The following is a 24,643-nucleotide window of genomic DNA, read 5'->3' on the forward strand; positions in this document are numbered from 1 at the left end:
AGACTATGTTCAAATTTTAGTTATCAGAGTTCCCACTGTGACACAGCAGAAACGATTCTGACTAGGAACCATGAGGTTTCGGGTTCCAGCTCTGGCCTCGCTCAGTGGGTTAAGGATCCAACGTTGCCGTGAGCTGTGGTGTAGGTCGCAGACGTGGCTCAGATCCCGCGTTGCTGTGTCAGAGGCCAGTAGCAACAGCTCCGACTAGACCCCTAGCCTAGGAAGCTCCATGTGCCACAGGTGGAGCCCTAAAAAGACCAAAAAAAAAAAAAACCCGACCAAATTTTAGTTATCAACTTTCAGACTGCTCCACTTATTAAATAAGTCACAGGGATATAATGCACAGCATGGTGTCTGAAGTTGGTAACAGTGTATTATGTACCTGAAAGTTACTCAGAGTAGATCTTTAAAAAGCCCTCATCACAAGGAAAAAAAATTTGTATCCATGCATAATGATGAATATTAACTAGAATTATTGTGGTTATCATTTTGCCACATATACAAATATCAAATCATTATGCTACACCTAAAACTCATGTTATAGTCAATTATACCTCAATTTTTAAAAGGATAAATAAGGAACTCTAGTATTTGCGACACACTGAATAAGATTAGAATACAGCAAGTTGTAATATTAAAAGCTAGAAAATTTTTCAAGTAATGAAAGATGAATATTAGAAAAATTAAATCAGGTAACAAAAATTGCACAGTTTACATTAGCATTTGAGACTATCTTTTGATAAGGAAAGTGACTCAAGTTGTCAAAGAGAAATAAATATTGGTGAAATGAAGCATTACAAAACCACCTACTCTTTCTAAGAATTTAGATTAGGAAAGTTGAGACAGGATTGAAAATAAAGAAAAACAGGAAAATAAAAACATCCATGAGGATGCAGGCCATATACTTAAGCCACTGAGCAAGGCCAGGGACTGCTCCCTCATCCTCACGGATACTAGTTAGGATTACCATTGAGCCACAACGGGAACTCCGAAAATTTCTTAATTAAGCAAAACACCAAAAGCAGTAACCACAAAGTGAGCCTCATCATAACTTAGAAGTCCTGCACATGGGAGTTCCTCATGGTGCAACGGAAACTAATTTGACTAGGAACCATGAGGTTTCAGGTTTGATCCATGGCCTTGTTCAGTGGGTTAAGGATCTGGCCTTGCCATGAGCCGTGGTATAGGTTGCAGACACGGCTTGGATCCTGTGTTGCTGTGGCTGTGGCGTAGGTCAGCAGCTGTAGCTCTGATTCGATCCCCATAAGCCATGGGTGTGGCCCTAAAAAGCGGAAGGGAAAGAAAAAAAGTTCTGCCCATGAAAAGACACCATAAAGTAAACAGGTAAGGCCGAGACTAGAAAAAAATAGACAAAACATGAATCTGTATACGTGACAACCAATGTGTATCCAAAATATACATAAAGAACCCCTACAATGCAAAAATAAAAAGACAAACAACCCAATTAAAATATGAACAAGAGAAACACACTGCATGAAGACAGAGATGGCCAATAAGTGGACGAAAGACACTCATAATCTTTAGTTATCAAGGAATTGTGACTAAAAGCACAATGAGATACGCCCACACATACAAGACAATGATTAAAATTTAAAAGGCTAACAATAACAAACACTGATGAAATACTGGACATCTTTGGCATTTCTTAGAAGTTGAGCATGCATTTACTCTTACTATTCAGCAATTTCACTTCTAAGTATTTACCAGAGAGATAAAAACATATTCACCCAAAAGAAGTAACAGGTCCAAAAAAAGATTCATGTAAGAATGTTCATAGGGAGTTCCTGTCGTGGCGTAGTGGAAACGATTCCGACTAGGAACCATGAGGTTGCGGGTTTGATCCCTGGCCTTGCTCAGTGGGTTAAGGATGTGGCATTGCTGTGAGCTGTGGTAGCTATAGCGTAGGTCACAGATGTGGCTTGGATCCCATGTTGCTATGGCTCTGGCATAGGCCAGCAGCTACAGCTCTGATTAGACCCTAGCCTGGAAATCTCCATATGCCCTGGAAGCGGCCCTAAAAGACCAAAAAAAAAGAATGTTCACAGAAGTTTTATTCCTCAAAGGCCAAAACTGGAAACATATTGTCATATACTCCTGACTGAGTATCACCAGCAATGAAAAGGAACAAATTACCAATATCAACAATCACATGGACAGACGTAACTAGAGATTATCATCCTAAGTGAAGTAAGTCAAAGACAGAAAGACAAAGACCATCTGCTATCACTTATATCTGGAATCTAATATATGGCACAGATGCACCTACCTACAAAACAGAAAGAGACTCACAGACAAAGAGAACGTGGTTGCCAAGGGAGAGGGGGAGGGATTGGGAGTTTGGGGTCAGTAGATGCAAACTATTCCATTTAGAATGGATAAGCAATGAGGTCCTACTGTACAGCAAAGGGAACTATATCCAGTCTCTTGGGATAGACCATGACGGAAAATAATATACAAAAACAATGTGTGTATATATATATGTGTATATATATATATACATATATATAACTGGAGTCACTTTGCAGTACAACAGAAATTGGCACAACACTGTAAATCAACTATACTTTAATAAAAAAAAAATTTTTAAATTAACATGAATGAATCTAAAAAAATACCACACTGAGCAAAAGAAGCCAGGATATTCCTGTGACTCCACCTAAAGTGAAATACTGGAACACACACCATTCATTGATGGGGACAGAATTTTTAAAAGTGACTGCCCAGTGGAGGAAGAGGAGGAACATGAGGACTAGCTAGGAAGGGTTGCTAGGGAACTTTTTACGTGGGTGTAATGAAAATACTCTATCTTCATTCGGGTAGTGGCTACAGGCTTGTATGTATTTCTCAATATGCACTGAACTACAGGCTTAAGATGAGTGCTTTTTAAAAGAAATTTAAAGAAAACTTACATTCAGCAGCAGTAATCTGGTAACTTTATTTTTCCTTTTATGCCTATAATGACGCAATTAGTCCTGGAACTCCATCAGAGTTCATACTATTCCCGTTTATATTCAGTGGAGGGATATTCTTCTAGCTTTGTTCTGACTTCTTACCTTGTTAACTTCCGGTGTGAGGATCTCTATCTTTCTTAAACGTTGAAAAGCATCATAATCAGTTTCTCCAAATAGTCTGATTGGTTCTCCTCTTTCTCTCAATCTTCTGATAACCTATTAAAAAAAAATCAAACAATATTAATTCCTTATGTAATTAGTAACAGTAATTCCTATTTTAGGAACCAAACACATTGTGAAACGCAGATATAAAAGTAAGTTATATTTGTTTTCTCTTTAGTTTTCTATGAAGAGATATACTGAACTATTGTCACATCTTGAATAACCCTAACAGTTTAAGTCATTTGGACAGTATTTCAGAAAGGACCAACTGAATTCGTAAGAAAACCATGAAGATGGAAAGGAGTAATAACATTCATACAGAGAAAAAAAATTAAGCCCAGAGTCAGCTGGTAACTCAGTGACCACAGACAGTGAAAATTCAGCACTGTAATACTAATAAATCAAAACCAAAAACCAGTCCCTCAGAAGATAAAGTGAGTTATGATGGAGGGGCTGGGGTGGGGAAGCACAGGGCTTTTGAGAGGCTGAAAATATTCCTTCTCAACTTTGGTGATCGTTGTGTGTTTGTTTTGTAATTACCCACTATACTGCACATGTTTTATACACAAATATTTCATAAAAAGGACAAAAATAATTAAAACAGTACACTGTAATTAAAGGGGGAAAAAGCCAAGAACTTTATTTGGAAACATAAATAGTACCACACTTAGAAGCCACTGGTGGAGTTCCCACTAGATTAACTGAAACTTGGGAGTTTAAAAGAAAAAAAAAAGTAAGAGGTCATCTAGCGCTATCTCCAATCAAGGAAGAAATGGCCTCAAAAACACCTCATCAGGTCCCTGCCTGACAAATCACACTTCATTTTTTGGCAGGTAGGTTTTCCTTCTTAGAATAAATGAAAACCTACCTCCCTCAAACTGACACCCATTTAACTCAGTTCTACTTTATGAAACCACAGAGAACATTCAATTCTTTTTCAAAATTAGAGCTGTGGCCAATGGGTCTTTTTAAAAAATTTCTAGTGTTCTCTCTCTAGGCTAAGTATTCACAAGTCCTTCACCTAATTTTCACATAACTTCTAGAGTCACGTGAAACTCCTTTCCTCTGTAAGTTTCCTTTTGCTCGAAGTTCATTTTTGTTGTGTACCCTTGGATATAGTTTGAATTCTTTTTTCACATGGACATCTTAAAACTGTGTTACTGCTGCTGCTTAAAGAAAAAAATAGTTGGCATTGACCAGGGTATGGGTGAACACTACAGGTAAGAGTATGAACTGGTATGAATATGCTTCCAGAAATTTTTAAGAAGGAAATAATCATATTAATACTCATGTATGAGAATATTCATCTTAGTATGACTTATCAAAGGGAAATGCTGAGGCAATCCAAATAACTATTCATAAACTCCTTTTAAAAATAATAGAGTAGTTTTTATTTATTTATTTATTTATTTATTTATTTTTTAATTTTCCCACTGTACAGCAAGGGGGTCAGGTTATCCTTACATGTATACATTACAATTACGTTTTTTCCCCCACCCTTTGTTCTGCTGCAACATGAGTATTAAAAATAATAGAGTAGTTTTTAAAATATAGGACATTATAGTCATAAAAAATTATATAGATCTCTATATTTTCTACATCGTAGAAATATGGATTAATAGAAAGTTACAAAATAGTATAATATTTAAAATAATTGAGACAAATAAGTATAATTATTTAGAATATATGCATTTAATTATACTTACTTAGAACGTATTTAAAGTTTATAAGGATAGAATCTCTAAAAAATTTAACAGTATCAAGAAAAGCAGAGATTGGAGTTCCCATCGTGGCACAGTGCAAATGAATGTGACTAGGAACCATGAGGTTGTGGGTTCGATCCCTGGCCTCACTCAGTGGGTTAAGGATCTGGCGTTGCCCTGAGCTGAGGTGTAGATCACAGATGTGGCTTGGATCTGGCGTTGCTGTGGCAGGCAGCCATAGCTCCAATTGGACCCCCAGCCTGGGAACCTCCATATGCCACAGCTGTGGCGCTAAAAAAAGACAAAAGACCAAAAAAAAAAAAAAAAAAAAAAAAAAAAAAAAAAAAGCAGAGATTACAGTAGAACCTAAGGAAGAAAACTGGCTGGCTAGACAGTACTTTAGTTTAAGAAGTCTTTTTTTTTTTGGCCACAGCTGCAACATATGGAAGTACCTGGGCTAGGAATCCAAACCAGGCTACTACAGTGACAATGCTGGATACTTAACCTGAAATGCAACAAGGAACTTCAAGAGGTCACCATATTTGGGAAATAATGACATGAAATTTATTAGAAAGAACTAAAGATACAGTCAAGTGCTGTGGAGATTTTTCTTTATTTCACCAAACAGTCATACATAAACTCACCTCTTAAAACTGTCACTGTATGCAGATGACATGATACTATATATAGAAAACCCTCAGTACTCCACACAAAAACTACTAAAACTGATAAGTGAATTCAGCAAAGTAACAGGATACAAGATTAACATTGGGAAATTGGTTGCATTGAAATATTAGAAAAGGAATATAAAATTGCAATACCTTTTAAAATCACACCCAAAAAAAATTAAATACCTAGGAATAAACCTGACTAAGGAAGTGAAAGACTTATATACTGAGAACTATAAAACATTAATCAAGGAAATTAAAGAGGATTCAGAGAAATGGAAAGATATTCCATGCTCCTGGATTGGAAGAAATTTTGTAAAAATGGCCATACTACCCAAAGCAATCTACAGATTCAATGCAATCCCTATCAAATTATCCATGACATTTTTCACAGAACGAGAACAAACAATCCAAAAATTTATATGGAACCACAAAAGACCTAGAATTGCCAAAGCAATCCTGGAGAACAAAAACCAAGCAGGAGGCATAATTCTCCCAGACTTTAGACAATATTACAAAGCTACAATAATTAAGACAGTGTGGTACTGGTACCAAAACAGACATACAGACCAATGGAAGAGAATAGAGAACCCAGAAATAAAGCCAGACACCTAGAGTCAATTAATCTCAACAAAGGAGGCGTGATACAATGGGAAGATGACAGTCTTTTCAGCAAGTGGTACTGGACAACAGCAAGCAACTGGGCAATTGCATGTAAGTCAATGAAACTGGAACACATCCTCACACCACGCACAAAAATAAACTCAAAATGGCTTAAAGACTTAAACATAAGAAAGACACCTGAAGACACCTAGAAGTGAACACAGGCTAAATACTCCCTGACATCGACCATACAAATGTTTGAAGTCGGTCTCTCAAAGCTACATAAATAAAAGCAAAAATAAACCAATGGGACCTACTCAAACCGACAAGCTTTTCCATAGCAAAGCAAACCATAAAAAAAACAAACAAACAAAAAAACAAAGACAACCTACGGAATGGGAGAAAACAGTTTCAAACGATGCAACTGACAAGGGCTGAACCTCTAAAATATACAAACAACTTATACAACTCAATGGCAAAGAAAACAACAGCCCAAATGACAAATGGGCAGAAGACCTGAACAGACATTTCTCCAAAGATGATATACAGATGGCCAAGAGGCACATGAAAAAATGCTCAACATCACTAATTATTAGAGAAACACAAATCAAAACTACAATGAGGTACCACCTCACACCTGTCAGAATGGCCATCATTAACAAGTCAACAAACAACAAATGCTAGAGAGGGTGTGGAGAAGAGGGAACCCTTCTACACTGTTGGTGGGAATGTAAATTGGTACAACCACTGTGGAAAACAGTACGGAGGTACCTCAGAAAACTAAATATAGAACCACCATACAACCTAGCAATCCCACTCTTGGGCATATACCTGAACAAAACTTTCACTGAAAAAGATATATGCACCTGTATGTTCACTGCAGCACTATTCACAATGCCTAGACATAGAAACAACCTAAATGTCCACTGACAGATGAATGCATTAAGAAGATGTGGTACATATATACAATGGAGTACTATTCAGCCACAAAAAAAGGACAAAATCATGCCATTTGTAGCAACATGGCTGGAACCAGAGACTCTCATGCTAAGTAAAGTCAGAAAGAGAAAAGACAAACACCATATGGTATCACTTGTATCTGGAGTCTAATATATGGCACAAATGAACTTTCAACAGAAAAGAAACTCATGGACTTAAGAGACTTGTGGTTGCTGAAGCGGGTGGGGGAGGGAATGGGAGTAGGGAGTTAACAGACGCAAACTATTGCATTTGGAGTGGATAAGTGATGAGATCCTGCTGTGTAGCACAGAGAACTACGTCTAGTCACTTGTGATGGAACATGATGGAGGATAATGTGAGAAAAAGAATATATACATACATATGACTGGGTCACTTTGCTGTACAGGAGAAACTGACAGAACACTGTAAATCAACTATAATGGAAAAAATTAAAATCTTATAAAACTTACCTCTTGCCGAGAAAGAGTCATGGGTAATTTTTCCTCTGCCAGTTCAAGTTCTAATACTGGATTTGATGAAGTTAATGGTTTCTGGTCCTCCTCTTTTGGCTGTATCTACATTAATAGCCAAAAGAAATGAAATTCTCCTTTTAAAATATAGTGTAATTAGTATTTGTCAGTCTACTGGCTGACAATGGCTATTAAACAAAATTAAACTAAAAATGTTTTAGGTACTGCAGTTTCCCAAAATGTTCCTCCCAGCAAAAAGCTCATAATTGATGCACATGCTTGTGAGAGCTCATCACACTTGTCCATTTCATGGACACCCTGAGGGCAGCACACACAGGAGACAGCGTTCTTGCTACAGAGGAGTGACCAAGTTCAATGGTTTCCAAAGCAAAAATTTTAAAGGGCTGAAATGTAGACTCATTTTTTCCCTCCACTCTAAGATTTTTACTTTTTCTTAAAAAACAATCGGTTTGCTTCTCCTCTTTGAGAAAATCATCTTACAAAGTTATTTGACCCTTGCTGTGGGTTTTATAATGACAACCATAGAAAAAAATTGCTAAACAAAAACCTTATAAAACCTCAAGCTCCAGCATTTCTCTATCCTTATCTTTGAAAGGTGTCATTCCAAGTGCACGAGTAGCCACTGGATAGGAAGAAAACCTCCTAATGCTACACAAAACCTGCCCACAAACTGAGCTAGGATCCTTGTGGGAAAATAATGAAAACCAGCACCTGTCCACTCAGAGCACACAAAGAACAGAGTGCCATTCTTATTTCTATGAACCTGCAGGGAAAAAAGTCTCTTCATATATTTTCCAACCTAAGTCACAATTTAGGAAAACTGGGGTCAGTAATACACAAGCCCCACTGTGTGGTCTGTAAAAAGATACTGAAACGTGGTTTTCCATCTGACCATAAGACGAATCTAAAATGCCAAAAGGAGTTGCCCCTGTGGTTAAGAATCCGACTGTGGTGGCTCAGGTCTCCGCAGAGGTGTAGGTTCAACCCCTGGCCAGGGCCGTGGGTTAAAGGATCTGGCATTCCCGCAGCTGTGGTGTAGGTCACCACAGCTCAGATTCAATCCCTGGGCAGGGAATTTCCATATGATGCAGGTGTGGCCATAAAAATTTTTAAAAAGGAAAAGCCAAATAAAGATTAAAAAAAAAAAATCAGGGAGTTCCCATCATGGCTCATGGTTAACGAACCCAACTAGCATCCATGAGTGTGCGGTTTCAATCCCCGGCCTCACTCAGTGGGTTAAGGATCTGGCATTGCCATGAGCTGTGGTGCAAGTTGTGGATATGGCTTGGATCCCAAGTTGCTGTGGCTATGGTGCAGGTTGGCAGCTATAGCTCTGATTCGACCCCTAGCCTGGGAACCTCGATATGCCTCAAGTGCAGCCCTAGTAGGACCGAAAAAAAAAAAAAAAAAAAAATCAACATTACAGAAAAACTCACATTCAGTTAAGAAAGGCTATATGGTCAAAATTAGATAATTTATGATTCTATAAAGTTAAAGGTTATATTAATCCATGTTAACAGAAAATTTAGATAAAAAACTAAACTTACGTATTTTCACAAACCAAATCAGCATCAAGCCTTAAAAAACAGTAACAAGTTTTTATAAAGGAATAAAAGTAACATATGCTACATTCCCATTACTACCAAAAAGAAAATAACAAAAATGCTTTAGAAAGCCATGTGCTTTCTTTTTAAGCATAAAAACACATATTTCTCTCCCAAAATCTTAGGATGAAAAGCATTTTTAATTATAGAATGGCAGTTAATAGCTTTTTTTTTTTTTTTAGTTAACAGCTTTAAGGACCTAACAGATTTCGTCAGCTCCACTCAAGGTTACAAGCAATATCTTCAGCATCATCATTTTGCTTCAGTGCCTTCCTCTACATAAGCAGCCACTGTATCGCTTAAACAAACTAAACAGAGCAAAACTGCCGAGGTTTTAAATTATTTTCCTACCTTATCAAAAAGTTGAAAAGGTTCAAATTTAAGAATCTGGGAAAGCAACAAGTCAGCAAACTAAACCCATGGTAAGTGACTCTCATTCTAGGTCAAGTGTGAATGTGATAATGCTGAGCAAGGAGAAGAGAATTCTTTCTGAATTTCTACGTGATGGTTACTGACATAAAATGTATTTTAACTTCCTAAACTAGAAGCAAATGAAATCAATATATTTGTGGGAAATATCAAAAAAAAATATATATATAAACTTTCATTTTTTAGAAGCCTATCAGAAATACAACTACATTTTTAGCACCTGCCCTCTCCCAAAAGTACAAAATGAAACCAAAGGCATATACATACCATATGCATTCCTCATGCTTCCTTCTAGAAGAGCTAGGCCAGATAAGATTTCTAGAACTCTCCCCATTACATGCACAGGAATATTATCTTATATCAATGTTTCACAAGCAGAAAGTTCATTTCAAATTTGTGACTCAAAAAAAATATTTCAATAGAACCTCTGAAATGTTTAAAAAATTACTAAACTAGATACAGTCTTCCTTTAAAATAATTTAAACATAACTTCACCTCTTAACCTTTAACCCCTCCCAATAAAAACCCCAATACATTATTAATTAGGTAATCTAAAAGGTAATTTTAGTCATGCTTCTAAAGTACACAAGGTCTTCCAAACAGATCATGTATTTCTTTCTCTTTTTTTTTTGTTTTTTTTAGGGCCGCTCCCACAGCATATGGAAGTCACCAGGCTAGGGGTCGAATCAGAGCTTTATGTAGCTGCCAGCCTACGCCACAGCCACAGCAACTTGGGATCTGAGCAGTGCCTGGGACATACAGTTCACAGAAACACTGGATCCTTAACCCACTGAGCAAGGCCAGGGATCAAACCTGCGTCCTCATGGATACTAGTCAGATTCGTTTCTGCTGAGCCACAACAGAATTCCAGATCACGTATTTCTAACAAATATTTCAAGATCACATTTTCTATCTAACAAACTAAGCAGTGTTTGAAATGTGATATTATACACAATGACACTCTACCTCAGGCAGAGGTACTTAAGGCCAAAGGGATTATTAACACTGCAAACATAAAAACAATGACTTAAAATACTCAGGAGAAAGCAGGGAAAATACCACTGCTAATGGCACTGCTGTCAAATGAATAAAATGTTTTGAGCCTTTTAAAAATGGACTTTTATTGGGAGAGGTGGGGGGAGGAGTGGTGTTGGTGATAAAAAGGAGGTAGTATCAGATCCAAGACTTAATTTAAAAAAATAAATCAATTCAAGCTTTGTTCTCAAGCCACTTCATGCTGTCCACAGAAAGCCAAACCATTCCAAGCCAAAAGTCATGCACGTATTTTCCTGAATTCAAGATTAAAAAATAAAAGAAAAAACAAAAACTCATACCTCTCCAGACGGCTTCTCATTTATAGGCTAATGTATAACATTGATAAATTGAACAGAGATCAATTGTTTTGTCACTTTACCAACAGCTGTATAAATTTAAACTCAGAAATATATAATTTAACATAAAAGTAGGCATTCCTACCTTGTAGCCACATCTTTCAAAATATGCTTCCTCTTCTTTTTTTGCAAGTTCACTACGCTTGAAGTATTTTTTATTTTCCTAGTGAAGAAAGAAGTAAGTTATTAATATGTCTTTGGATAAAATTTCATGCACCTTGATTAATAACCTGAACAGTCTTCAGTTTTTCAAGAACTGGTAGTTTTTTGGCCCCAAAGAGATTATACTGATTTCCCGAACACACCAACTGTCCCCCACCACGATCTAAATATGAGGTATTTTTCTTGCAGCACCCATTTTAACAGGCATATCCGACAACACAGAGAAGACACCAACCACATTTTCCAAATGTTCGCACTGTCTTGATTTCATTTCCCAGTGTCTAAATTCAACTTCTACAAGCAGATTCTTATGAACTACATAGAATGGGATGCTTTAATTACTTTCTCCAAACAGAACCAATCAAACAAAAAATATGGTAGCAACACATCTTGTCTCATTACCAAGAGAGCTCCGAAGGTGTTATCTCAATTCTTTTTTGCCATCTGGAAGCTTACTGTAACAGTCAATTAATTGTATTTGTATTAATCAACTTTTAAAAATAATGTAGATGTAGAATGGTTTTGGAGAGTCTTTTTAGTAAAAATATGCTTGAAAGGTATTTGTTTTAAAGACATGATGTTAAAAGACAAGCTCTAAATCTACTGCATCAGGAAAAGTGCTAGTTCTTTCCCTGCTATACGTAAAATTATGCTGTTAAAATGCAGTCCCTTGATCATCTCATAACAGATAAAAGTATCAAATCACTATGCTGTACACCTGAAACATAATACTGTGTTATCAATTATAATAAAAAAAATACAGTCCCTAATCCAGAGGCTTGTTACTATCCACAGCTCTGCCTCTTATTATTTCATTGATGACTTAGCTCAAATAAAGATACTGCCCTAATCTATTTGTAGTAACCATGGCAGTGCCTTAATAATACCTCCACACATGTATTTAGCACCTCAAAGTTTGAAAGCTCACTCCGACAGTGACCATCAATAGATGTTAAAACCACTATTAGAAAAGCCAGTGGTGAACAATGGTACGACCAGGCTGCCATACTTGAACCCACTAATCAAGTTTGGCATCGGTGAAACACTGCACCTCCTACGTGAAACACATACGAAGTACACAGCAATAAGTGTTCTCCCTAAAAATCGAATTCAGAACTGAATCAAACAATTAACTTCCAGTTTACTAGAAACTTAATAAATAGAGGAAAAAGCTCATTGATACCACTCAGAAGCAACCAAACACTGGCACATTTTACAAAATTAGTCTGTTTCTCCAAAGTTTATACATTAAAAAGGGGGGGGGGGGTTTCCCTGGTGGCTTAGTGGTTAAGGATTCAGTGTTATCACTGCTCTGGCAGAGGTTTGATCCCTAGCCTGAAAACTTCAGTGGGAAAAATAAATAAATTTTTTAAAGTAAGATAGCTGGAGAAACAAAAATGTTCTTGATTATAAGAAACCAAGTTATCATAAACAAATGCAGTAAGTGGACTTTGTGTGGATTTGATTTGAACAAATCAACTGTAAAAAAAAAAAAAAAAAAAAAAAAAAACCTATCTACGTATTTAATTCAACTGAGGATATTTGAACATGAGAGGAGTATTTGAAAGTATTAATATTAAGGACCCAATTTTAATTCTGCTGGATGTGATCTTAACTCTAATAACATGTTCTTATTTTCCAGAGTTATATTTGTTAGGGGAAAGACAGACAGGCGTTCATTACACAACTCTACTTGTGTGTATGTTTAACAGTTCATAATTAACAGTTTTCTTAAGTTCATTAACTCACTAAATATTAACAACTTCTCTGTTGCATACTAAGCACAGCCTTACATATATAAAGATAACGACGTTATCTGAGGTAAGGAACTGATGGCATCGTCTGAACATCAAAACTACTCTGAGAAAGGTGGGTGCAAATAACATTAATCCCACTGCAGAGGGGAGAAACCTGAGAAATAGAAAAGTCAGGCAATGTTCCCTGAACTCAGTGAACCTCATAAATGAGACTCAGAATTCTGGTCCTTAAATCCTATGCTGATCTAGTATTCCAAGATTAAGTTCTTCACTCCCAAGACGCATTTTAGCATCATAATTTCTTTTGACTACACAGCATGTACTGGTCATATTTCAAATAAATGAGTTGACAAACACGTCCTGAAGCCTCTCAGAAAGAGCTGATATGCAGGAATAACGTAAAAGAACTCTCCAGGCCAGAGACCACAGTCCAATCTTGAACTATGCTATCTTTTACTGCCATGTCTCAATTCCATTGAACACACTGAATAAAACCTTAAGCCTAGAACATCACTTCTCAATTCTCAAAATGTGCACTTCTGGGGGCCCCTAAGACCTTTAGAGAGGTTCCACAAGGTCAAATTTATTCTCAAAATAATACTAAGACATTATGTGCCCCCACCCCCACACTGTGCTCACATTTGCATTGATGGTACAAAAGGAATGATGAAGAAAAAAACTACTGGAACTTTAGCAGAAATAAAGGCTGTTTATGTACCAGTGGTCACTATATTCTTTACCACCGTGCACTTACAGGAAAACAAAAAGGCCAGTTTCTCTTAAGAATGTCTTGATAAAGTACAATTTTACTTAATCTCAACCCTTGAATACATGGCCTTTTAATATCTGGTATGATAAAATGAAATGAAACACATGAAACACTTCTGCTACATAATGAAGTAGAGTAGTCCTCTCAAAGAAAAGCACTTGTGCAACTGGTTATTTGGCAAACATTTTCTCAAACTAAACAAAGCAAACCTGTTACCTAAAGGAAAACAATGACAGAACTTATTGCTCAGGATAAAATTCCACTTGTCAAGCAAAAATTAGAATGGTAGAAAACCGGTATCCATCACTGTGAACTTGATAGCGTACCGGTACTTATCTGATGAAATCAGCAGTGACATTAAAAAAATGATTTTTAAAAATATTCTCTAATGAAATACATCAACATTTAGTAGCTCTGCCTAACTCAGCAAAGTTGAAAAGCTCATAATGTGGAGTTCCCATCATGGCTCAGCAGAAACGAATCTGACTAGCATCCATGAGGATGCAGGTTCGATCCTTGGCCTCGCTCAACGGGTTAAGGATCCAGTGTTGCTGTGAGCTGTGGTGTAGGTCACAGACGCAGCTTGGTTCCCACATTGCTATGGCTGTGGTGTAGGCCGGCAGCTACAGCTCCAATTTGACCCTTAGCCTGGGAACCTCCATATGCCTCGGGTGTGGCCCTGAAAAAAAAAAAAAAGGAAAAAAAAAAAAAAGAACACAACAGGAAACTAAAAGGCAAAGAAAAGCTCATGATGTTACAAAATTATGCACAGGCAACAGATCTAGAACGGAACAGATCAATGGATTTTAATGTATGAAAAGTCCACTGATGTGGGTGAGAATCTAAACTCTTAGCTAATTTTTAAGAAACTTACCACTTGTCCAGTTTGGGTGTAGTATCAAAGAAGAACATTCACAATTACCTGAAAAGGCTATTTAAATAATCCCTTTTCCAACTACCTGTTTCAGGTTGAACTTTCTTCAGATACTTGAGCAAAAATAACAGATGGCAACAGGTGTGAAAGGAGAGAAAGGATAATCTGCCTTCTAACATGCCAGAGATTAAAGACATTTGTGAAATGTAAAATATGCCATTTTCTCACTGACTAATTCTTTTGTTTTGGAAACACAGTTTTCATAAATTATTTATGTTAACATACAATGAAAATAAACATACACTTTACTGTCTCATATTTAATTTCCAATAAAGTAATTATCCAGAAATACATTCTAACCAACAACTCATACAACTCAACAACAGCAAAAACAACCCAATAGAAAAATGGGCAGAAGGCCTAAACAGACCTTTCTCCAAAGAAGATACAGATAGCCACAAGGCACACGAAAAAATGCTCAACATCACTAATTATTAGAGAAATGCAAATCAAAACTACTATGAGGTACCACCTCACACCAGTTAGAGTGACCATCATTAACAAATCAACAAACAACAAATGCTGGAGAGGGTGTGGAGAAAAGGGAACCCTCCTACACTGCTGGCAGGAATGTAAACTGGTATAACCACCATGGAAAACAGTATAGAGGAACCTCAGAAAACTAAAAATAGAACTACATACAATCCAGCAATCCCACTCCTGAGCATATACCAGACAAAACTTTCCACTGAAAAAAATAATACATGTACCCGTATGTTCATTGCAGCACTATTCACAATAGCTAAAACATGGAAACAACCTAAATACCCAGTGACAGATGAATGGATTAAGATGTGGTTCATATATGCGATGGAATACTATTCAGCCATAAAAAAGGACAAACATCATACCATATGCAGCAACATGGATGGAACCAGAGACTCTTACTAAGTGAAGTAAGTCAGAAAGAGAAGGCCAAACACCATATACCACTTAAATGTGGAGTCTAAAATGACCTATCTACAAAACAGTAACATATCATAGACATAGAGGGCAGACTTGTGTTTGCCAGAGGGGAAGGGGAACGGAGGGGGGATGACAGGGTGTTTGGGGTTCATAGATGCAGATTGCTACATTTAGAACAGATGGATGATGGAGCCCTGCTGTATAGCACAGCAAACTGTATTCAGTCTCTTGGATGGCAAAGGAAAGAAGGGAAAAAAAGGGTGTGTATGGGTGGCTGGGTCACTTTGCTGTACAGCAGAAACTAAAGGGACACTGTAAATTAACTACACATTAATAAAAAAAATACACTCTAAGGAGTTCCCCTGTGGCTCAGCCGATTAAGGACCCAGCATTGTCACTGTTATGACTCTGGTTACAGCTGTGGCACAGATTTGATCCCTGGCCTGGGAAAAAATAAGTAAAAGATTAGAAAAAAATTTTTTGAATTAACGACAGAATGTACACTAGAGTCCTGCAAACACAAGTCTGTGAGTAGCTGGTATGGATTTTAAGACAGCATGTGAACTGATGGTAAATTTATTTGGATTCTCTCCTAAAGCACCTAACATTTCCACTGGGCCTCTCACCCCCCACAGATTTTAAAAACAAGCTTAAGAGGGTATACATAAAGAGCGCCTCTCCATTTAAAGACAGAGTCCAACTCCTGCGAGGTGCTTCACAAATGTTCTTGGACTCTGACCAAGTTGTGCTGTCTGGATGATAAGCCTGAGATCCCCAGGTCTAAAGCACACAAGCTTTTCTACCACACAGCCCAGACTGTTGGCCCTTACTAAAGAAGGAGAGGTAACATTAAAACATGCAACACGATCGTCACCATTTCATTAATGAGAATCAACATTCCTTCAATCAGATTAGGGTTTTTAGTGTTTATGTAAATGAAACACAAATATCATCAAGAATTCTACAAAAAGACACTTAAGAGCTAACAAATATGCAGCCTGGACATGCAAAGCAAAACAATACACGTGAGATCACAAACCACCTGGCAGGGTCAGTTTCTTGCTGAACAATGGAAATAAACCATAAAAAATCTGAAGTAATAAGCCAAATGTGTGGGCACCCCAACACAATTTAAAGAGAGACAATGCTTTTCAAAGGAAAAGAACTATAAGCCTTCAAGGGGCCCTGTTTTCTCAGTGCTAGGCAGTCACTGATGATTGATCTCAATGATGTCAACCAAAGAAGAAAACTACCAAGGTCAGAGTTACCCTGCTGCACAGCAGGTTAAAGCATCGTGTCGTCAATGCAGTAGCTCTGGTTGCTGCTGTGGAGCAGGTTCAATCCCTAGCCTGGGAAGTTCTACATATGTTGTGGGTGCAGCCAAAAGAAGGAAACTATACCAAGATCTACCTTGCACAGGTGAAATCTCTTTGCTTCATAATTATATATATTCATATGACTACATATAAAATTATGTAAAAATATATGCAAGAAATAACAATCTTACACAAACTTTTTAAATACATTTAAACACATCTTACTATTTGATGCAACCATCCCAATCCTAGGCATGTACTCAAGAGAACATGTACTCGTGTGTACACCAATGTTCACAGCAGCTTTATCGTAATAACCAAAAAATGCAAACAATCCAAATGCCCATCAACAAGCTAATGAATATCCAGCAGAAACTGGCACAACACAATAAATCAACTGTATTTGGATAAAAAGTTTAAAAAAAATCAAGCTAATGAATAAACAAATTGGGGTATAGCCACACAATGGTGGGAAACTGTTCAAGTAACAAAAACAATGAAGTCTCGATACAGACAAACTGATGAATGAATCTCAAAATTAGGCTGATTGAAAAGAAAGCAGCTGGAGTTCCCGTCGTGGTGCAGTGGTTAATGAATCCGACTAGGAACCATGAGGTTGTGGGTTCGGTCCCTGCCCTTGGCTCAGTGGGTTAAGAATCCAGCGTTGCCGTGAGCTGTGGTGTAGGTTGCAGACGCGGCTCGGATCCTGCGTTGCTGTGGCTCTGGCGTAGGCTGGTGGCTACAGCTCCGATTCGACCCCTAGCCTGGGAACCTCCATATGCCGCGGGAGCGGCCTAAGAAATAGCAAAGACAAAAAAAAAAAAAGAAGAAGAAAAGAAAGCAACTAAGAGAGAACATATTGAACAATTCTGTTTACATAATTCTAGAAAGTGCACACTAATGTTAAAGTAACAGAAGGCAGATCCATGGCAGCCTGTAAACAGGGGGTGTAGGGCACAGGGAGGGGCAGGAAAGCAGGATTCAAAGGGGCACAGGCAACTCTGGGGTGAGACCAACATTTTCACTCTCCTCATTGCAGTGATAGCCTCACAGGTGTCAACATGGTAAAACCAAGTTGTGTGCTTTTTTTTAAGAAACCTTTTATGTGAGAATAGTTTTATTTTTATTTTTATTATTTTGGCCACCACATGCAGCCACTGGATGTGGGACCTCAGTTCCCAGATCAGGGACTGAACCCAAGCCACAGCAGTGAAAGCACCACTAGGTTACCAGGAACCCCCCAGGTTGTACACTTCAAATGTGTGGTTTATTGTCTTATCAATCATACCTCAGTAAAGCTGTTTCAAAATAAACAGCACAATATAGGAGCAACCTAAGTGCTCATAAAGAGATGAATGGAAAGATAGGATGTGGTTTACATGCAAAATGGATTACTACTCAGGCATAAAAATGAATGAAATAATGCCATCTGCAACAACATGGATGGACTTGGAAGGCATTATGCCAAACGAAATTAATCAGGCAGAGGACTTACCACCCAACTATCAGACTAACAAGAAAAAAGTTGGGACACCACTCAAAATGGCCAAAGAGGAGGTGGCACTTCTAGGAAAACAATGCAACCTAAGACAGGTGTTTCAAAGCTACAGAAAGGGTAATGAAAGGAATTCAGATTCCCAACTAAAATTTTTCTTAAAAAATTGACAGAACAGACTAAAACAATGAAACGTTTGACAGACACACATGGAGTTAAGGAAAGAAATGTTGCATGAAACTTTCTTCATATATATCAGATCAAAATATATATTTCTTACCATGGCTGGGGCAGTAAAAAAAAAAAAAGTCTGAAAGTTGTTGACAGACACTATGACACAGAAAGATAAAAGGCTATAAAGAGAATGATTCTGCATAAAACTATACATCTTTGAACCAAATGACTGTATTCGCAGGCATGAAAAAGAAAAGGCGTCCAGTAACACATACTCTCCAACGTTACGCAGAAGCCCTCAGCCACGAAGTGGGCAACTGGAGGTCTAGCCTGGGACTTGGAGAGTCATGTAACCTCAACCTCAATGCCCATGGAAAGAGCACATTAACCGCCTTAGGCACCAAGCAGAATTGTTGTAAAGCTCCAATGAGAAAGCATATCAGAGTGCTTTGAAAAATACAAATCACGTTATGTTAAAATCTAATTTTAAAGTAATTTAATTCTTAGACAAACCCCAGGTTTACAGGGTAAAGATAAATAGCCTGTTTGTAATGGTTAAGAGAGCAAGCTTTCAACTGGGAGAGATGGATTCAAATTCAGGCTCTGTCTCTTGCCAGCTGTGCGATTCTGCAAATCACCTCACTTCTTCAAGCTTGCATTCCCTCATCAGTAAGTGGTAGGAACTGTAAACTTTACACAACTGCTGCACAAATCACATGAAGTTTCAGATACAAAACATTCTCCATCACCTGGCAGGTTACTATTACCAGAACTACGATTTTCAGTGTTTTTATCCTCATTTCACGTCCACCCTTTGCTGGTCCTAATTGGGAAATCAATCTTACCTTCTGGCCAGAGTTATCAAATTACAAAATGAAAGACCTCCCAGAAAAATAGTTTATATATGATGATACATCACAAACAATTATGTAGAATCAGTAATTTTTTAACTGATCATATTAAAATATTGGTCTATTTCCATGACCAAGAACCTGATTATGCAAACACACCTGCTGTAAACCCTGAGCGTAAGCTGACCTTTTCATGATTCAATTTTTCCTCTAAGGTACTTTAGATTTTAACACCTGGCCCTTTCTAACACCCATTATGTGTTCCAACATCTAAATTAGCTTTTTCAAATACTCTGAAACTACTTATCTAAAGAAAAAGCCTCCTGAGTTAGAGACAAAAATATTAAGTTACAAATATATGGACAAGCTTCCCCCACCTCCATTTGCTAAATAACATTCAATTAACTCTACTCTGCTAATTGATTATAAAGTTGCAACAATTATGAAATTTGCCAGCTGCCAAGCTAACAATCACAATTTGCTTACACTACATCATAAACATCAATCATACACTACATCCAAACACCTAAGCTGGATGTCCTCAAAAGGTGGTCCACAGACCTCTGGAGTCCTTAAGACCCTTTGCAATGGTCCATGAGGTCAGTTTCCCGAGCAGACAAAAATAGTTCAGTCAAAGCGCAATACTCCAAGACTATTTTCAGTACCAAGGCATTACTTGCCTGTTTTCTCTGCTGCCATTTACACCGAGGGTGAAAAGCAATGGTAAGCCTCCTGAAGGCATCACAAGAATCAAGACAGCAGCACCAAACTGTACCAGCTGTCACTTCAAATGCTAAGCACTAATGGAGGAGTGGTAGCAATTTCACTCAACTATCTCCTTGATGAAGTAGTGAAATTACTAATTTATTAAGTCTTGGTCCTTGACCGCATCTTTTTAATATCCTGTGTGACAAAACAGCAAGTATGCATAAAGCACATCTCATTTATATCAATGTATGATGGGTATCTGAAGGAAAAGCACTTAGGGAGATGAGCTGTAAATTAATTTTTTTTTTAATTCCAGAAAGTTCCAAAAAGTAAAACGAATTTGCTGTGCCCACAAACTACTTCCATGGCATTTACCTTGTATTTATAATTATTTCCATGGCACTGACATTGTATTAGGTATTCTAAGTAATCTAGAGATGGTTTTAAGTATTCAGGAGGATGTGTGCAGATTACATGCAAATACTACACCATTTTAAACATGAGACCTGAGCATGTCTTGTACCCTAGTGGAGATGGTGGGGTGTGTCCAGGAACCAATCCTCCATGGATATCAAGAAATGACTGTACAGTTATTCAGACCCTGGGTGTTGGGCAGGAAACATCCCCAAACTGAACAAAATGATTCTGCCACTTCACAGAAACAAGTGATACAGTATTTCCTCTCTATGACAAAATGCCAGCTTTCAAGTGAAAATAAAAGTTGTGGACTGGAGTTCCCGTCGTGGCGCAGTGGTTGACGAATCCGACTAGGAACCATGAGGTTGCGGGTTCGGTCCCTGCCCTTGGCTCAGTGGGTTAAGAATCCAGCGTTGCCGTGAGCTGTGGTGTGGGTTGCAGACGCGGCTCGGATCCCGCGTTGCTGTGGCTCTGGCGTAGGCCGGTGGCTACAGCTCCGATTCAACCCATAGCCTGGGAACCTCCATATGCCACGGGAGCGGCCCAAGAAATAGCAACAACAACAACAACAAAAGACAAAAAGACAAAAAAAAAAAAAAAATTGGGGGACAATTTAGATCTGTTACCATAAGCCCATCAATTCCCCAATACCTAAAGGAATTTCTCATAAGATTGGTGGTGATATTAAACACAGGTGACCCTTGGGCAATTAAGAGATTAGGGTTCCCATCCTCAAGCAGTCTGACATCCCCCATAACTTCATAGTTGGCCCTCTATACCCTGGATTCCACATCTGTGGATTCAAGCAACCTCCGTCATGCATGCACTGTAGTATTCATTAGAAAAAAAATTCGCCTACAGGTGGACCCATGCAGTTCAAACTCGTGTTGTTCAAGGGCTAACCTGTAATGTGATTTCTTTTAAAAAATACTGTGTAGGAGTTCCCGTCGTGGCTGAGTGGTTAACGAATCCGACTAGGAACCATGAGGTCACGGGTTCGATCCCTGGCCTTGCTCAGTGGGTTAAGGATCTGGCAATGCCATGAGCTGTGGTGTAGGTCGCAGATGCGGCTTGGATCCCGCGTTGCTGTGGCTCTGGTGTAGGCCGGTGGCTACAGCTCCAATTCAACCCCTAACCTGCGAACCTCCATATGCTGTGGGAGCAGTCCAAGAAATGGCAAAAAGACAAAAAAATAAAATAAAATTAAAAATACTGTGTAATGAAATATGTCAACACATGGAAAAGCCGCACAACTCAGAAAAGCAGTAATTCTGATTGATCTGATTGTGATCAATGAATTACCCTTTTTTTTTTTTTTTTTGTCTTTTTTGCTATTTCTTTGGGCCGCTCCCGCGGCATATGGAGGTTCCCAGGCTAGGGGTAGAATCGGAGCTGCAGCCCCCGTCCTACACCAGAGCCACAGCAACGCGGGATCCGAGCCGTGTCTGCAACCTACACCACAGCTCACGGCAACGCCGGATCATTAACCCACTGAGCAAGGGCAGGGACCGAACCCGTGACCTCATGGTTCCTAGTCGGATTCGTTAACCACTGAGCCACGACGGGAACTCCTGAATTACCCATTTTTAAAACCTCTCAGCTTTCACTTCTAACAGTAAATATTGATAAACCCACCAACAAAAGCCCTTTGGGACCCTCAATAATTCTGGATGAGTAGAAAGAGATCCTGACACCAAATGCTGTGATCCGTCCATGATGGAGGTTCAAGAAAGAAGTTCTACAATCAGGTAATTCTTTCTCCTCTTTACTAACTCGCGTCTTAACCTTCTCCTTTAGTGACGAGAGCTCGTCAATTAGCTTTTGTATATGCTGGGGGTGTGGGGGAACCTTTTTAAATTGGGTTTTACTGAGGTTAAAATCACACACAAACACCAGCCTTAAACACTCCAGACAAAATCAATTCAGTCAAAACTCAATTTAGCTTATCCCACAAGACTAATTTGACTTGAGCCATTTCTTGCTTAAGCCTCTGGAAATCATAAGCAAAACTTAAAACTGTTTCCCCAAAACGATATGAAGTAACCATTAGCCAATTCCCTATCATTTAACAAAATTCTAATATATGAGCACTGCGAAGAAAAAACAGTCACTGCCTCCCCATCATAGAAGCTGCTTTATAACAACCTACACCTGGGCCTCATTCCAGGTTTTGGGTGGCGAACTGATTTTTGGGATTGTTTGCTGGTGTGCGCACAGTCAACTTTTACTAATTACTACTTCGGTGATTCGCTTTACTTCGGTTATCTAAGAACTTCTGACACTAAAAGAAAGAAACCAAAGAATTCTAAGGAGTAATTCCGAATCGGCTCTTCCTTTACATTCCAGTTGGGCACAAATCCTTCGTAAAACGACAGAAGTGGAAATGGGACACGTCGCAAGAATACCTACATATGGGAATGGCTACAAGCAACAGTTGGGGGGAGAGGGGAGGGACTTCCAAAATCTCGGTTTTTCCTACAATTCCCACACTTCCATCCCAAAGGTTCTAGAGTGAGTACCGACGGCACAGTGGGTCTAGAGAGAGTCACTCCGAAGCAGTGGCGGGGCTCTGGCTAAGCCCCACCAGCAAGGACCCTTTCAGTACCGTAGCCCTCCCCCAACCCCTCCCCCACGCAAACTCTCAGCTCCTCCAGCGCCAACGCCCCATGACCCCAACTATCCTCACCACCAACAGGTTCCTGTCTTCCACCAACTGCCGCTTCCGGAGGATCTCGGACTTAAGAACGTCCATTTTTCTGCCCGGCTTTAAGCTCGAGTCGCCCCTCTGCGGCTCCTCGGACCAAACCTTTCCACCCAGCCAGCCGCCGCGCACCTACTACATGAAGTGAACCCAAACACCGAACGACAACAACTTACATGGCCACTTCCGGCGGAAGCTGAGTTGAGCGAGAGGAGGGGAAAGAGCGCTCCGGGTTACCTATTGTTGACGAAGCCATTGTGGATTAGCGCCCCTGGCGGCATCCTCCAACAGCACACTTGTAGTTTCCATTAGTAAAGATGCAATGAACGTGAACTGAAATGGAATACGAGTATTCTGAATCGATGCTGCATTTTTAAGTTAAATTATTATAACTATGTCAGTTATACTTCAATAAAAAAAGGAAGACATAACTATACTTGCATGTACCTACTAGCTCAGGTGCAAGAAACCTCTTAGTCGAACACTTCAATTACGTTAATTAAGGCCAGATCCTTAATTACAGAGGGAGTTCATAGCAGAGTTCCTGAAGTTACCTGCTTACCAAATTAATGTGCTAGAGTAAGAAAACCCTGAACAATATACCATCTCATAAGTATAGAGTAAAAGGTATTCATTGCTAGTCTGTGAATTTCCTGTAAACATAGGCTAGTCACTACATACATTGAGGTAAATTTGTCTCTCCTACCTGAGTTCTAGATTGCTTACATATTTTGGTGATAATTGAACATTTACCCCAACAAACTGAAATAATTTCTTTAGTTAATGTGTTCAGCAATCAAGATTTTCAGTGAGATGATTGGAGGTCTAATCAGAAATTCTTTTTTTTTTTTAAAGACCAATCCAAGAAGAACAATTAAAGTGGACCAAAATGTTATCAGAGATTTTAATTTTTAAAAGACCCTAACAACTGTTTACAATGCATTTTTTGTTTCTATGCCATTGAAGCTGTGTTTGTTTGTTTGTTTGTTTATTTATTTATTTATTTATTTATTCCTTTTTTGGCTGGAGCTGTGGCATATGGAAGTTCCTGATTCAAGCCCCATCTGCAACCTCTGCCACAGCCGAGGCAACACTGGGTCTTTAACCCACTGTGCCACAGCAGGAACTCTGAAGCTGTTTTTAAATTTCTGGTTAAGTCATAAATGAACAGTATATGGCATGTTGCTTTGTCCACACTAAAAGGGAAAGAAATACTATTCAGTCATTTGATAATGGGTGAGATGGTTTAACAAAATAAAAGAAAGAGAATTGTTTGTTTCAATTTACAGCTGACTTTTTTTTTTTAAATGCACAACCTGAGAGTTGTGAATTAAGTTTTATTTGGAGCAAAGTGAGGACCATAGCCCAGGAGGCAGCATTTCAGGGTGCTCTGAGACACTGCTCCAAAGAGGTAGGGGGGACGTCAGTAAATGGGACTTGGGTGAAAGGGGAGGTACATGCAACCAAACA

At 38.6% G+C, this 24,643-nt stretch overlaps 1 protein-coding gene across 2 annotated transcripts in view; it reads right to left on the reverse strand.

Annotated features, from left to right (window-relative positions):
• The window catches only part of PRPF18 (pre-mRNA processing factor 18), a 58,502-nt gene extending 35,155 nt beyond the window's left edge, over nt 1-23,347 (reverse strand). Inside the window, exons 1-5 of one of the 2 annotated variants that reach the window (XM_021063991.2) lie at nt 23,159-23,347; nt 11,069-11,146; nt 10,927-10,953; nt 7,539-7,643; nt 3,075-3,188 (exon numbers count right to left, since the gene is read on the reverse strand). In XM_021063991.2, the coding sequence (XP_020919650.1) occupies nt 3,075-3,188; nt 7,539-7,643; nt 10,927-10,953; nt 11,069-11,146; nt 23,159-23,224 (390 nt within the window). In that variant the 5' untranslated portion in view covers nt 23,225-23,347. 2 annotated transcript variants of the gene reach the window in all.
• Nucleotides 23,348-24,643: the final 1,296 nt, after the last annotated feature.

This window comes from Sus scrofa, chromosome 10 (assembly GCF_054392235.1).
Source record: "Sus scrofa isolate SSC_HxYL_T2T_F1_AM1 chromosome 10, Sscrofa_HxYL_maternal_Yorkshire_Landrace_v2.0, whole genome shotgun sequence".
NCBI lineage: Eukaryota > Metazoa > Chordata > Mammalia > Artiodactyla > Suidae > Sus > Sus scrofa.